At 42.8% G+C, this 16,661-nt stretch overlaps 2 protein-coding genes across 3 annotated transcripts in view; one reads left to right on the top strand and one right to left on the bottom strand.

The window, feature by feature from the left end:
* Positions 1-16,661, top strand: part of LOC135497378 (metabotropic glutamate receptor 3-like) — a 209,424-nt gene that overhangs the window by 102,041 nt on the left and 90,722 nt on the right. The window lies entirely within an intron of this gene.
* Positions 434-5,154, bottom strand: LOC135497380 (laminin subunit gamma-1-like). Its single transcript, XM_064787234.1, has 6 exons — positions 4,695-5,154; positions 3,978-4,282; positions 3,471-3,601; positions 2,144-2,322; positions 1,346-1,534; positions 434-763 (listed from the first exon to the last, which is right to left on the bottom strand). The coding sequence occupies exons 1-6, from the start codon at positions 5,128-5,130 to the stop codon at positions 660-662; spliced, it is 1,344 nt and encodes a 447-aa protein (XP_064643304.1). The 5' UTR covers positions 5,131-5,154; the 3' UTR covers positions 434-659.

Genomic DNA, 16,661 nt, shown 5'->3' with positions numbered 1-16,661 from the left:
CAAGGTCATTTGAATAAGATATTGATGACGTTTTAGTCACGTGACAGTCGGACATCGACACTTATTTCTACGCATTTGAGCTTATTTCAAAGTCAATTATCTTTGACCCTGCATTGTTTTTAGCATGAATGATACCATAGAGTCAGAGAGAGAAATATTCAGAACAATTATGTAGTATTTCCAACACTCGGACATGTGCCAGATTGAATCTAACTGCCCTAGTTAGAAAGCCTGAATCCATTACGAAACCGCATGTTTGTCCGACATTGCCTGTAATTCAGCGATGGGGAAATAGAGGGCAGCAGCTGCAGTGACCTCATTATCGCGGAATGACATTATTTAGCCAGTGGGGCGATTGAGGGGGGGGGGTCACTGTGTATGTTTACCGTGTGAGCACGCGTGCAGCAGAGGAGAGACGAAGTCAACACATTGAAGCCATTATGAGAACTGCATGATTAATTTATTTCTTCTCACTAACAAATTGTGCTATCATAAATCCATTCTGATTTTATGGGCTCTTTGATAGGGTTGAATTCCGCCGGTGTTGCTATCCATGCATGTGTGCTGAGAGCACTTCAAACCCAGGTAACCTATCTGCGGTGTCTTCGGGATTAATTACCGACAGCTTCTCCCGTCGTGACGCCTGGTCGTTCTATCTCTCATGTTGACGACCAAGGTAATATTCCTGCGTCACACTTTTCTTCAGTAAACCCTGGCTTGCATGGACACTGACCATTCGCATCACACTGCCCAGTAGTAGAACCTAAAAGAAGAGTTATGAAGATGTATTTGAGGAAATCAATCGAAAGAAAGACAAATTTCTCTTTTCCCAGGACTGGACGTGGACAGTTCATCGCGATGAAAAGCCGGTGTTGCGGGGATAGTAGTCCTAGGGCTGATAGTCCGTGTAACAATAGCCCGCATTGCTAAATGTTTTGGTTAGGGTTAGCGGTACAATAGATCATGCTGCTTAATTGGTCAAATACAATGCTACCGGACTATGACTCCAGGGGGACTATATCCGCTGTCACACCGGCGTGATTCTCGGAAAGAATAGATTTGCCAGAGTGATCATTGACTTATGATTATATAGCACGGGTGGAAATACCACGATTCCTGATAATTATTTCCCTAAATCGGTCTTCTAATTAGGACTCGAGCAGAAACTCGGTATAACATCGATAATTTAGCAACTAACAAGCGGGGTCACACTGACAGTCAATCCAAAACTCGGCAGCAAAAGTTGTCATTTTTCGCACTGATATATTTCCCTAAATCGGTCTTCTTATGGGGACACAGGCACAGCCGAAAACTCGAGAAAAGATCAGTAATTCAAGCAACTCACCAGCAGGGTCACACTGACAGTCAACACATCGGTTATCCGAAGCTCGCCGGTAGAAGTTTACGAGACACGTCTCACACTGCGGTCCCTTGGTGTTGTCTTGGCAGTCAAGACAGTGGCCACCGCGACCTGTCGTCTCATACAGGTCTTTGTCAAAGAAACAGCGGCTGGAGAGGCCATTACATTCACAAGCTGTAAACAAATAAAGTTAGTTTGTAGAGTGATGTGCCTGTGTATCAAATTGTGACGAAGTTTTAAACTTTAATCAAATACAAATGGGGCACTGAAGTCGGCAAACGGGGACATCCCAGTTTGCCGACCCTACGCTAGTCAGATAAAAGCAATGACACACTCCGATCCAATATTTTATACTGTAGAGGGGAGAAGGAGGCCTCGTCTTTCAGGAAATCCAGTTATAGACATTCGAAGTTTCGGCTTGTTGAGACCTTGTGGAGTGCTTTTTGTTACTGCAATTCGAACCTGGTGCATGGTTCTGGTGGAGAACAAAGATGGCCGGAAAGGATTCGGGTTTGACACCCGATAGAACTCGATATCATTTGTGGCGAAGGCCGACGACGTTGCCTCAAAGCCTGTCCAGTGTGTAATATAACGAGGTGAAGGCCCATCATGCAGCAACTGTGGGAACCCCGATTGGTTTTATTTTATAGTATGGAAGGGTCACACTTTTCCCCAGTCATGCAGCCAGCAGTAAATCATAGCTATATGTCACTTAGCCCCCCCCCCCCCCCGCGCTCCATATTGTCAGGGAGGAAGCCCATCCAATATTGAATTGATACCGACCTCTGCACTCATTGGCTCCAGTCGATGTTGCCCGAGCCCAAGGGCGGTCGTTGTACAGTGGTTGACACTCATCACAGTTCGGGCCTGTCGTTTTGTGCTCGCACTGACACTCGAAACGGGGTGATGCGCTCTCAGCCGTACTCTCCACACAGCGACTGGCATGGCCGTTACACTTGCAGCTAGAGGGAACGAATCATAAGATGGATGTGATCATTCTGGAGATGGGAACAAGGGGAGACAGAACAAGGTCGTATTGCGTGTGCTTGAAGTGATAAATGACCCAGCGACCCCCGCTCATACCATCGCTCTTCTATCATCGGAAACATTACAGCGTGTATCAATGAAAATTCTAATGTTTTTCATATCGTTCTGGCTAAAGGTACTTTAGTTGAGCTCAAAAATGTGACCAAATCAAATTTATTAACATAATTATAGTGGTGTTGCTCAACACTAGATGATCCTTTCGGGTAGGCCTTACCAATGATATTTCACGGTGTCAACTAAAGCCGGTCAACTATGACTCCGGCTGCCCAGGCCTGTGTGACATTTCTATTTGTGATCACGCCATCACAGTTTAGCGACAAGAGGTCAGCCAAGTACCTTTCGCCAGATCTATATAAAAAACACTATATACACTTGAAAACTTTACTGCCTTTGTTTTTCAACTCTTGCGATGGATTTCCGTAATTTATCAAGGCATCCACTCAGCAGTTGCGGCTAAAAAAAGCATACTTATGTGATCTTTACCTTTTATCAAAAGTTTTCGCAAAATAAGGTTGTGCAAAAACTTGAGCGGTTGAGAGTACTTATTGCGTTGTGATTGTCTTTCGAAATGATTTGAACTTTTTACATACTTAGTTTTGCTGAGTAAAGCGATAAAATTGATTACATCTGCTGGGTCAAGATAGTTGTGGTTGATGGGGTGCTTGATTATAATGCCTCCAATTTAGGCAATTAAGGCCATACCACACAATTATAATAAGTACATGTTAATTAGAATTGAGTACATTGTAGTTTTATCCGGTCGTTGTCGTATGTTTATGTCACTGTGATATAACCCAGACATCCACCAGTCATAATGTTATGAAGTACGGCTCCAGGGACTTGCATGAAGTTGCAAATAACGTGGGAGTGAACATTATCTCATGAATGGCACGTCTGAATGTTACGTCTTAGACGTCCAATGTAAGATCGGTATTGTGTTGGCTGATATAAATACAAACTAAACTAAACAAAAACTCCGAAGATAGTTGTTTTGAGACCAACAAAGCATCGTAGCAGACACAAAGCAGACGGTATTGCCATTGGTTGTCTAACACATACTTACCGGGCACCAACAGCTATATCAGAAATAGCGTAGAAGTAGGACTGAAGTACACCCTTATCACCAAACACCTCGTCTCCAAATGTATTGAGGCGTGTCAACACAATGCGGATATCTGTAGCTGTTATGAATTCCTGCAGAGAAAAGAATTACGCCAGGTTTAGGTACAAAGTATTTCTTCTAAATGCCAGAGTTGAAACAAACACATGATAAACCATTTTTCAAGAGAAACAGACGCTACGGTTTACCGGGCATTATGTGATGGAGCCCTCCCCCCCCCTCCCCAGCGCTGGTTGGTCTATGTTGAAATGTCAAACCCCCGAGGATGGAGCTAGTCGAAATCCCGAGCCGTGTTTTGTCGAATTTATAGCTCCACCTGAAAGAGTGTGCATGGTATTTTAGCGTTGATAAGGGGCTCAGGGTTAATCTAAACGGATTTTGCATAAAGACGTCCTCTACTTGACAAACAAACCGGATGTAAAATTATACTATCATGTAAAAATAACACACCTGCAAATCCGGACTGTTGTCGACATTGTATGCACCTGGTCGACCCCTCAGCGTACTGAATGTTGCGGTTCCGCCGCTTAGGGGTGCGATATCACTATAACGTGGAGAGCAAAGAGCGCGTTTGGGGTTCTGCCGAGAGATGTATGAAATATCTGGTGACAGCCCGTATGTTGCCCTACAGGTGGCGCTGTAATACTGGTAGGGCACCCAATCATCGTCAGGTGTCGTGCGCTTGTAGATGGCGAAACTCTCCGGTCGTGGAGATTGGAAAGTTATCGTGACGTATGTGATATCGTACGCAATACCTAAAGAAAGAAACAATTGGTTAATTGTATGTTCTTTTTATGTTGACACAATGACCTGGACAATTGGGCTGATTATAATTTGAAAAATTCGTTAGTTTGACTACTAATGGCCGAGGAAAGGACTGGACATTTAGCAAATTCACTTGGCACAAAATGGGAAATGGTATTACCAACAAGTGAAACAATCAGAAGACGAAATTTGATGAATGTTGGACAGACATTCATTGCCAAGTTGACTAAAGCGTAACCTCCTTTCAGAAAATTGCATTTACAATTATAGTAGCGTTAAGACTTAACGCCATGATTCCTGCTAGGGAAGATAGAGCAAGTCGGTTTCATTGATTATCAAGAAGTCTTGAAATGAAAGTATGCACAAAATAGAGAAGATTGTCTAAGAGTAAAAGTGCCTTACCAAGGTTTAAGGTGATGTTGACCTGGTTCGGGAACTGTACGTTTTCAAACATGGTTTCACTCTGCCACCAAGTTGGGTTTGCCCGGTTGTTCAAATCAACCAGGTATCTTGGGGGGTGAGACTGGCTGGGGACACTGGAATCGCACATTGAACATGACTCCTCGCCGCCAGAAAGCCGGCCGGTGCAAAATCGGGTTGGCGGATCGCCGCACGTACTGGTCGCTTCAACGTGATTTTGAAAGGCAGCGTTTTGGAACACCGGCATACAGTACTGCGGCTTCCCATTTCGATCATAACAATTGCTGCTACGTCCTCCTTGAGCGTGTACCGTCGAAAGTATGGATCCCAGAACTAACGCTGTTATAGTCCAAGAGTATTTTCCGTAAAATCCGCGGCCTGCTGTACATAGGATTGGGCACTTACGACGCACAGCCATCTCAACTCTATTCGATGATCTGAACCGCAGAAGTGCAAATTGGATGTTTGTTCTAATTCTTTAGTTCCACCAATTAGCAGTGTGTATAGATGGCACCAGCGTAGCTCCAGTGGTGTAAACGGAGTACAAGTCCTTGGTTGCCAACATATGACTAGGACAACGAACTAGCCTGCGCAATTCTGGCTGTTCACTCCACTGGGACAGCGGTAGTTTATGTTTTACTGATATAGTTACTGCGGATGCGTGGCTGCAGGCATCATGAATCTTCAGTTTGCAACCAGCGCCACCTGCATAATCACGAAATCAACGCATCTGACGGAAAATATCTAACGATTCCGAATATTTTTATTTAGTAAAACGGTTATTTGTTTCCGTAAAATACACACATGTTTCTTATAGGCAAATACGCATATCAGTATGATGTGATGGTGAATATAATCAGTGCCTGACCGTTAAACTTTTAACTTTTAAACATTTTTGAGATCATTATAGTGGCTGAAAATGAATTGAATTTTTTTGAAGTACGTAGTTCCTTCAATGAGATTGCTTAGATTAATAAGCCTGCAAGATTTGATACTTTGATCACGCCTCATGTGAGCTAAGCGGGCAAGGCTTGAAAACAAATGCATTTGTCTGAGTTTCATGCCTTGTTGGACACAGTCTTGTTTCAAAGAATCTGCCTTAAACATGCGGAAAAGACATAGATTAGTTTTCCCGAAAGACGGATATATTTGACTGAAAAACGGCTTATCACCAAGAGTGTATATCTTTAGAATTCTGGAATCACTCGACTGTTGTATTTGTTAATCAACTTTTATACGAATGTTTGAACCGTGAAATCAGATAGGGTTTACAAATGCAGCGTGTTTTGTAACAATTCATCACTAACTAATGTCTCCCTAGGAGGGATTATGCTGCATTTGTCGCGTTCACACTATGAACGTGATAATCACGAACGTGACAATATTCCGATTCAATGGAAACATTTCAAGTAACGCTAATATTGTTAAGAAGTTTTGAACGGCCCAGTCAAAGGCAGAAGAACGTACCGTTAACTGATAGGCGCTGTTTCTCCTTTTTTTAGATCAAGAGCGGTGCACAAACCAACATGTGGATCCCTTTTTCAATAGGCCGTGGCTATTCGTACCGTGACGGTGTGAATACGACGGTGGTTATGATTGGCCGTATCGTCACGGTGCGAATTGTACATTCAGCAGTGATTGGTCGTACCGCGACGGGGCGAATTACGACGGGGGGGGGGGGGTGCATGTCAATGTGGGTGGTCCAAGTTCGTTTGGCATTCTCCTCTAAGGGCGGACGGGGAGGGGGGGAGTGCATGTGCATGTTCGTTTCGGTCTTCGCCACACCCAGACCCTATCATCCCCTCTACAGAACATTATATGCAATTGGGCCTAGCTTGTACAGGAGACAAAGCGATTTGGAAAGGGCGGGTGATCCGGGTCATTTATAAGAAGCGCTCTCATTGGTTGTTTCTGACGGTGCGAATAAGACCGGAAACAATGGCCCCATGCACCGTGGCGATTCAAATAGCCAGTTCCTTTTCAATAACAGAGACCTCACTTACAATCGTACTGGGTATTAATTTCTATATTATCATATCAATCTAAAAGGGGACAAAACTATCAGTTCATCTTTACAGCTGCTACATGCCTTTGGAAATTTAAAGTTTCCAACTTTGAAAACTTCCCCCAAAGAAAGTAATTACCAGACGGATTTCTGACGACGAGCCACAGTCAGCTTGGGTTAATCATCTCGTGGCATCGTCTTTGAAATCCACAGAGCTATTTGTTGTCTGGTGACTTAATTTCCTCTTCTTGGTGTCCGACGAGCGATGTTTCCAAGAAGTGTGAGGTTTGCGCGAGATCAGTCGAGACACGAGATTAAACAAAGCTTACCAGTCCAAGCTTTGTCAGACAGATTTCGATAAAGATAATGATCAAAACAACACCCAGTCTCTGGCCGGTGCAATACAACTCTCGCTAATCCTTGATCTTGGTGTATTGTGGATAGTTTCCATCTTAACAGCCTGCCTGATAGGTTTCCGCAACCCTACCTTTTGAAGGTACAAAACGAACGAGACAGAATGTACTTTAATATTCCAGGCGAAAGGAATTTGATTGAATTTAACATGAAAATGTATATGGCATGCAAATAATCCCACAATAGAAGTCAGGTTGTTAGGTTAAAAAATGGACTCAGTTTCTCAAACTACAAACCGCCCGATTGTATCATCTATCGCGCAATATGCCACTGGAAAGTTTTTGAAATCCCAATGGTATTGGATGTGCATCTAGCGGGCGTCTTTTCTAACTTGTCGTAATGCGTACGGTGTAATCCATCCATAAAGGTCAAAGGAGTCATGTTTGATGAACTTGCAGCATGATGTTGAAGAAACCGCTGTAGTTTTCACCAAGAACTCAAACTGGCATCTGACAGTGGGTGGTTGAAACACGATTTTGCTACAGAGTAATGCAATGATGGTTAAAAATATCAAAATCGCAAATATTGATGTTTGTGATGTATCGTAAAAACAAAGAGCAGAATACTGATGTTGTACTGTGGGAGTTGTATTACAATCCGCGTATTTAAGTTCTTACCATATGGCCGTTTTAGCATGACTTTCTATCGTGGCTGATGGTTTTCAAGCCAGCTCATTCTTTCATCAAACAAATGTTACGGATGTCAAAGTCTCGGGCAACTAACAGAGCGTCCTGATAAAGAAAACTATAGCTAGCTAGAGCGATGAGCAACACAATTCAGTTGTATACAAAAAAGAAAATATGCAGTGGGTATTGTTACGTGGTCGTAAATTCTATCTTGTAGGCTATTCTTACAAAAGAGTCGGTCGCACATGCGCAGTTACGAAAATGTGCACTTCCAACAATGCGCATAATTATGTGTTGCTAAATCTGACGTAAAATAGCCGGCGGAGATGTCTATACTTTTAGCTGTTATTCAGTTCAATGATGCAATCATGGTGAAAAGGCTATGTTTGGTCAAGCACAATGTTTTCATTGTCTTCAATCGAGTTAATTGTCATTTGTCACTCGTTCATACAGTCAGTGGATATGCATTAGTTGCGAGCTCTCATGATGACTGTTTCAAGTACCCCGGCCCATTATAAACATAAGATTTATTGTTCATTAAAGAAAATGACTTTCATGAAAACAGTTTCAAGTATCTCTGAAAATAATCATGAGATTTATCAGTGAAAGCTTATTTTGCCCAAGGATTTTGACCGGGCCGCTTAAAGCTTCCAATGTTTACAAGCGTTACGTGATTGAATGCCTTTAACCACGATTTATCAATGAGGCATCTACCAGTCGGGTATTTAACGCTGTATCGCATCAATTTTTTTGTAGATAAGTCTCTCAATGGAAAATACTGCTGCAGCACGCATGTCTAATATTGTCGGAGATTTTTCAATTGAAACCGTTTGTACGATTACGACTACCCGACTCGTTTGATGTTTATAGGTATCTGTGCAAGCACGACTGCTTTGTCAGTCAAAGGAACTAATCTCAGGTATTTTATCCTTTTGCAAAGAGATTAACCAAAAAATACTTGAAAACCCGCTCGGCTATGGGTAGTGGCGTTATTCACATCAGCACGCTATGCTTGCGTGGCAATTTGTAGGGCATCTTGGCTCAGATATTTTCAATCGCTATGTCTCAAAGGATATAACTAATTATTTTCAAGAGTAGAACTGTCGCATGAGTTAATGATGAGGACATAAAGTCCACGACGCAATATCCACTTTCTTTAAGTAGTTCACTCCCCCATGGCTGTCTTGTCCCGAATAAACCTCATCTCCCTCAACTCAGCGGTCATCGTTCTTTTCCATGACGTCCTTCGGTTGGCAACGGTTCCCTATGTGGTGATTACTTAAGGACAGTTTTGGCATGTATCGGAAGACATTCCCGAGCCGTCTGATGAGTCTCCGTCGCCTGAATTTTTAACTGATTTATTTGTCGTACTCAAATAAACCGTCATCTATCTTTCCGTCGTAGTCCATTACCCTCCCACTCAGGGGGGGGGGGGGCAAGACTTCGAAGGTTTATAACTGTCATTCCTAGAATTGCTTTGCTGCGGGATTCGTCACTCTCGAACGGAGTACACTGCGATTCTGGAGTCGATAACGATTTCTTAATGGGCTGTGTTTCTTTCCTTCTCAACGAGTTCCGAATAATATGGAGTGTCCCAAAATGCCACTGAGTTTACATGTTGAGTTCCATTACTGATTTGAGTCAGTTAAGTCGAGCACAACAAATAATACTCATATATTAACCTTTTATCTCACTTGACCTGATCATGAAGAATCACATCAAGTATGTGTCCATAACTGTGGTAACTTAATTTCTTTGGGTACAGCCCATATACGGCGGCGCGGCGGCCACAGTGTAAGAGCATCTGACTTGCGATCAGAAGCCGGAGGTAATGGGTTCGAGAAGCCGGAGGTAATGGGTTCGAGGGTCGGCCATGCCATTCTGTACTTTCAACTGGCCAGAAATTGCCAAGTGTAGTGTAGTGTGTACGTTCATTCCATGGTTACTTCAGAACGGTTTCTGGATTAGCCTGGGGAACGAGAGCGCTCCATGCATGAAGAGCATTATAAGATCTTACATTTTGGAATTGTATTATCTATATATAAGTCTTCGTTATTAAAAAAGCCTTGACACGTCCACAACACAGCACAGATACTAAAGGACTTAGCGCTAATTATAGACCCCACATACAACAAATGTGGGGTCTATATTGAGATTACTAGGAGAAGGTACTAGGCTTCTGCATTCTTCCCAGGTTTTATTATGGAGGTAGTCCAGCAAAACTGCTATTTCAACTGAAAAACTGTCACCCCTGTCCCATCAAGCTAAACTCGATCCAGTGCACCTGGCAAAGATTTTTTCGAAATTCGGATAATTTTGATGACTTTGAAGCGTTTTTATGCGCCGATTTTCTGATTTGCTTTCAAATCTCCGGCACGATTCTGTCAATCACACGTATATTAGCATAAGCTCCGCCCCGTAATGGTGACGTCATATCCTCATGCATCATGGCGGCGGTATCTCCTTGCCGAAGTGGCGAGCTGTCGAGTATTTTGAGCAAAGAACGACGGTTGACTTGGTTGAATGAAGGAATAAAATAAAGGAATAGCCTTAAATGCTTATCGATGATCCACCCTGCCCATCTGAAAAGGTTAGGGTGCAGTTTAAATGTTGATGTGTGATTTTGAGAAAGCGCGAGCGTGTTTGTCCGGAAATAGATCATCCGCGAAACGGAATAGACTTCACTCCTCCATACCTGTACTGTGTGGGCCCGTGGGGGCTATCAAATTTGCTGACAAGCAAATTTCAAATTTCTAGTTGTAATTGTAATCTGACATATAGAGTGGTTTCACGTGACGTCTTCATGCACCTTCCATGCTTGAGGGACAGACAAAAGAAAGAAAGCAAAATGACAAAGACGGCATTTGATTCAGTAAAGTCGGGCACAACAAAATAATTGTACTGCCCTCAAACATGGCTGACCGTGAAGACACCTGTCTAGACTCGGCACCAGAAATTGCCGATATTGACAAAAAAATTATTAGAGTATACTGCTTATTTCATCACGTCCACTTCCAATCAAATCTTATATTTCTGCACCAACTCCGGTCTCAAATTACTGAAAAGCTGGCGTGGAATATTGGCATTGGCCAACAGGAAATGATAAAAGTGCACATACATTCTGTTTTCACGCCATGTTAATCATTTCATTCTCCGTATTGCGAGTTCAGGTTGATTGGTCATGTGCTTGACACGCTCCTGGTCATGTCCTAACCACACCATTAAAGGCCTACGCCGTTCGTCAACAATTTGAAATTCGTAATTGAATTTGAAAAGTTCAAATTGCGTAAAAACGTTATACATGTAGATATAAATTTCAGCAGTACATTTTGTGCCATTGTAGAGACTGATGTACTAATGATATAAACACCAAGTTTAAGCCAATTTTTATTAATGATAACTGCACTGCGGCGTTGTGTATAACTGCATTTCTATTTTCTTGCCCAGCCCACAAGTAATGACGAACGGCATACTCCTTTAAGGCAGCGGTTTCCGTCAAAATCAATGCACTTTTCGTCAAAATCAAAGCATTACCGTCAAAGTCAATTCATGTACGTCATTAACTTAATAATTTGATTGGCGTGTACGTGGGATACGCCACAGAAAGCATACTTATCAATTCGGCTTCTGCCTGATATCTAATGCACATGGGTATGCACTGAATACCCGTGAGTTGGGTTTGAGGATTTGAAACAGAAGGTACCTTTTTCACGTCCCCAATCGTCCAATTGTCTTTCTAAGCTAACAGAAGGTACCTTTTTCACGTCCCCAATCGTCCAATTGTCTTTCTAAGCTTGAATTGAATTGAATTGAAATTGAAGTTTACATTTATATACCGCAAAATCCAAATTTTGCTCTGATGCGGTGTTTCAAAATATCGTCTGAACAGATGGGTTTTTAGCCCGCACCTGAAAATAGCAACAGTTTTAGCCTTTTTTAATCTCAATGCTGAGCTCATTCCAAATTCTGGCCGCCTGTACAAGGAAGCTCCTGCCACCGTACGTCTCCAGGCGATACCTGGGGATCCTCAGGAGACATTTGTCTTCGGACCTCAGGGATCGCCCGGAGTCACAGGATGGGAGGAGCTCGGATATGTAAGCAGGGGCAAGTCCTTTTCTTGCTTTGTATATGAGGAGCATTGTCTTGAGCTCTATACGTTCAAGGATTGGTAGCCAATGGAGACTGCTCAGCACGGGGGTAATATGTTCACGTTTACGCGTCCCTGTGATTACTCGCGCTGCGTGATTCTGAACCTTTTGTAGCTTATCAAGTACATTTTCATCGGCACCAACGAGCAGGCTACTACAATAGAAGTTACCTCGAAGTTAATAGAACTCAGTCTAGCCAAATACACGGTTGTTTAATTGTCTATAAACAAAACCTGCTAGCACCCAGGCCTAAATCCCATTGTTCTACTGTCAGTCCATAAATGGTTATCAGGGCAAAATTTGATAACATGGCCCCCTGGAAACGGCTTTTATGGGGATTGATTGGCCTCAACCAACAAGGGCAATAATAAAGATAATGACATTCACGGTAGAGTCGTGTAAATTACACTGATTCACTTTATATGTTGTTTGGAGACGATGGCTATAAAGATACAACGTCTGTCTACTCGTTGTAATTTATTGGCATACGATCATATTGCGAGATTAAAAACTGCTCGATCATTGAGGATGTTTCCACAGCTAGTGAGTCGACTAGTTATTCAGTCTCGCTGGGGTATTCGTCAAATGCGCTACAAGACATTTGGGATGTAGCTAGAGTTCATTGACCGATGAGGCAAATGTAATTCAATAGCCACCATACACAACTACAAATGTCTAAAGCTGGCCTCTTGTCAGTTTTAGCGAGTTGATATTGGAAATGGCTTGTGTGCTTCATGTAGAGAAAGGTGCTGACGACGTGCTGGGCCTACAGTAGATCTTACCAGGTGGTATGTCATCCAGCTGCTAGCCTTTTTAATGCACATTGGATAATGCATTATCTGGAGCAGCTTCTTTAGTACAACAACTGCAGTGTTTACTGATACTCCGTAATAGCATTCCGCGACGTTACTATTTATAGCTCACAAGGTCATTTGAATAAGATATTGATGACGTTTTAATCACGTGACAGTCGGACATCGACACTTATTTCTACGCATTTGAGCTTATTTCAAAGTCAATTATCTTTGACCTTGCATTGTTTTTAGCATGAATGATACCATAGAGTCAGAGAGAGAAATATTCAGAACAATTATGTAGTATTTCCAACCATCGGACATGTGCCAGATTGAATCTAACTGCCCTAGTTAGAAAGCCTGAATCCGTTACGAAACCGCATGTTTGTCCGACGATATTGCCTGTAATTCAGCGATGGGGAAATAGAGGGCAGCAGCTGCAGTGACCTCATTCAGTCTCGGAATGCTATTGCCGGCGAGGGGCGTGAGTACATGTGCGTTACCGACTGACAAGTAATCATGTGCCAACTTTTGCAGCGCAGTTTATCCATGACATCGCCAATGCATCAGTCTCTTCACGGGGCTGCATATCTGCTCCTGCTTTAGCGAACAGATAACCCGACGTATCAATGATGACACCATATCGCCGATGCAATTCTATCAAGACGCACTGTGTCTAATCTAGTTTTTCCTTTCATTAAATATGCAATTGATTCTAAGGCGCGGAATAAAAATACGATAGTGGGTGGATTATGCTGTTGAATGCTACGTAGAAAAACATCTGTAATCGAATTGCAACGCGTCTGCGTGGCTTCTTGACGATATTGAAGTTGACATTTGTCGAGTGCTGGTACTTTTATCAGGAACACACTTCTTTGGTCCTGGTGTAAAAGGAGAGAATGTCACTCTGGAAAGGTGTCCAGTCCTATTGTCATGCACCCCACAGATCAATTAAGCAATTCTATATCGCCATCCTCAACATGCACAGCAGGTCTTCCAGTTGTTCCTAAAATGCGCTCTATCAAAGCCCTCTGAAATTGGACTTCTTTAAGAAGATACCGGGCCATTACATCGGTGCATCACCCCTCTGTCCGATACTAAGGTTTTTTCTATTGCATTTCATTGCCGTTCTCTAATGTGATTGTTTTGAAATGAGAATTCTTATAACCGTTTTGTTAGGTAGAGCGAGCTCTTTGACCTAAAAGGGCTACCAAGCCTGTTCCATTTTTTGACTGAACTCCCTACCTAAATGCAGTTTGAACACAGCTTAGAGGGGAGTGATTTGAGATACAATCCAATGGCCATTACTGTGGATGATGTATATCATCCTTGCGCCCTCCAATCAAGCTCGGCCGGAGCGGAGACTACGTGGGCTGATCGGCGTTCTACTCGCCCATCATAAATCCTTGCCCGACTGATCACAGTGAATCAGCATTAACCAAGCAATATATGTATAAGACATCGCTCGGCCATGAACATGATAAGGTATTATAACTCTCATTAATGTCAAGTGATGATCCATGTATCTTCACCTGGGTCGCCGGTATATTGTGTTGATGACGACAATGACGATATTAGTGTGGTTTCGCAACTCTCATTGATTGTGATTTGCAAATTAAACACTTTAACGTGACGGTGTTTAAGTTCCGAAGAAACTCACTTTCCATTTTGTAGTCAGTTGTATTCGATGCTTAAGTAACTGAAGCCAACAGTGAGAGCCACTGCGAAAGAACCAACGTTGATCGAGACCTTGTAAACGAATTCGAAACGACTCAGCTAGTTCGTCTGCACGGATCAGAATTCACAGCGTCTAAGACAGTTCAAACTTGTTTTGTTTTTCGTGTAAACGGATGCTAATCAGCTACAAAAAACACAATGGTGTTGTTGTCACTTTTCTGGATAGATAACAATGCAGAATTCGTGATTTTTTCGAAACCTCGCCATTTCTTCCTAACATTCTTCTCCGGGTGAGACAGACCGGTCCATCATTATCATAGAAAGACGCTTAGGTAAATGTGTCGGGGTCGTTAGCTCGGAAAGTATTAGGAGATTGCAGACATGAGATTAGGGCCAATTAAGGCGGGATGAGACGAGAGACAGTCTGGCTGCTGCGGCCGCGCGAGTGGTACACCCGTGGGAAGCCACAGTCGCATTTCTTCTTGGGTTGTCATAGAATTGCGATATTTGTCGTCAAGACTTCGTGCTCTACTGCTGTTTATAAAAGTTATACAATCCGGTGTGGCGGGGATAGTAGTCCTAGGGCTGATAGTCCGTGTAACAATAGCCCGCATTGCTGAATGTTTTGGTTAGGGTTAGCGGTACAATAGATCATGCTGCTTAATTGGTCAAATACAATGATACCGGACTATGACTCCAGGGGGACTATATCCGCTGTCACACCGGCCTTATATTCAGCTCACGTACATGTGCGTGGTGTGAAGTTCACCGTAACTATTAACACCACCTATCGGTAAAACCAAAACTTTATAAACTTTTAACGAGCCTTATAATGTTTTGGTGAAAATTAATCGCAACCAACCCGATAGATATCGGCAGAACCATGGAGGTATGATCGACACCTGTTAGATTTCGGTGCTCAAGATAAAAACCTACTTACGGCTGTAGCTTGCTTTTTGGTCATGGACCAGGGGAATGCAAACACCAATATTGGCCTTCGCCAGCCTGCTGCGGCGTGGCGGCAACTTTGCGGCATGTGCCTTAAATTTACTTCGGAGGCGACCGTGAAGTGATTGTTTCTTTGCTTTAAGCAAGACTGGATGTGTGTAATATGCCACGGGGTTCTTGCCACATGGACGCACCCAGCTACCGATGCTTCAAATGGTAAATGCCTTTAGCAAATCGGGTTTGATAAAAAAGCAGTCAGCAGCACAAAACCGTGGGTACATCGAATGCTACGGTGCGATGCGTTCACCAGACAGTCTCTGCCTATTTTTCTCATTAGCCCTGATCGAATTAAACCTTCTTCCACTTGGGATGACAAATCCTTTGTAACTACGCAGGTACCCGCGAAGAAAACTTACGTTTTCTTAATTGAGTTTCAAGCCAATAGATTGAGTAGATAATTCGATTTCTCTTTAATTCTCTTGTTGACTCAGACGGGCATTTCAACATCTTCAAGGAAGAAAAAATGCTTTCGTTTAAACAGGCGTAAACTTTAAAGTGTTCTCATAGCCCAGTGTTCCTCCATGTCGAAATGATACCTAGAACTAATTTGATGTTAATGCGTGTATCTTACAGGAATTCTGAATGACGATTTCCCTTGTCCGTGAAACGACTGGCACCTCGCCAATACGATTCCGGTCTTTTCCGGTTTTTCCATTGTCATCAGGAAGACTGAAACAGTTCGGATGCCGTGATGGCATGATACATGCTAAACACGATGTTATTCCGTATCAGCTCACCCGCTGCGATTGTTCTTTATCAGCGCATATCATATTACTGAAGGTAGTTTCAAGAGATCTGTTCGGTTTAGGCGTTATCGTCCGTGATCTGACCACAGTCAGATCCCGCCGATTGCTGGTTGTGAATGTAACACATCTGATCACGTTAGAGCGCGTGACAAATCGGCTAACGAAATCCGCGATATGCGTGATAATTGTGGTTTACTGATGTCTTTGTGTCTCTGGTCTCCTGTATCTCAAACTGTTAATTAGTTTATTAAATGCAACAAAATCATTTTCAACACGATATTCTTTTGTAAGTTTTCTTAACATGGCGACCAATTTTGCCTCGACCCGGAACAAATAGCAGATAATCCAAGGCCATGGTATCCAAATAGACTGCCGAGAATTAGAACAATATCATGTCACGCCCAGCCGATGCTGCAATCACTTCTGTTCTTGAAATGGATATAAATCGTGATTTAGGGGATTTCTTTCATTGTCGTACGTGGTGGGCATCTGTCATTAGGGCGTGGAACGGATGTATTTTCACTTGAATCG

Source organism: Lineus longissimus, chromosome 12 (genome assembly GCF_910592395.1).
Source record: "Lineus longissimus chromosome 12, tnLinLong1.2, whole genome shotgun sequence".
NCBI classification, from domain to species: Eukaryota; Metazoa; Nemertea; class Pilidiophora; order Heteronemertea; family Lineidae; genus Lineus; species Lineus longissimus.
This window is presented reverse-complemented; position numbering and strand designations above follow the sequence as displayed.

What these genes read in the sequence shown, in the direction of transcription:
- LOC135497380 (XM_064787234.1), bottom strand. Translation starts at nt 5,130, where the DNA reads ATGGCTGTGCGTCGTAAGTGCCCAATCCTATGTACAGCAGGCCGCGGA. An exon ending in CAACATCACCTTAAACCTTG is followed by an intron (nt 4,283 to 4,694) that starts GTAAGGCACTTT and finishes TTCTTTCTTTAG; the next exon opens with GTATTGCGTACGATATCACA. An exon ending in CTGTCAGTGTGACCCTGCTG is followed by an intron (nt 764 to 1,345) that starts GTGAGTTGCTTG and finishes CTCTTCTTTTAG; the next exon opens with GTTCTACTACTGGGCAGTGT.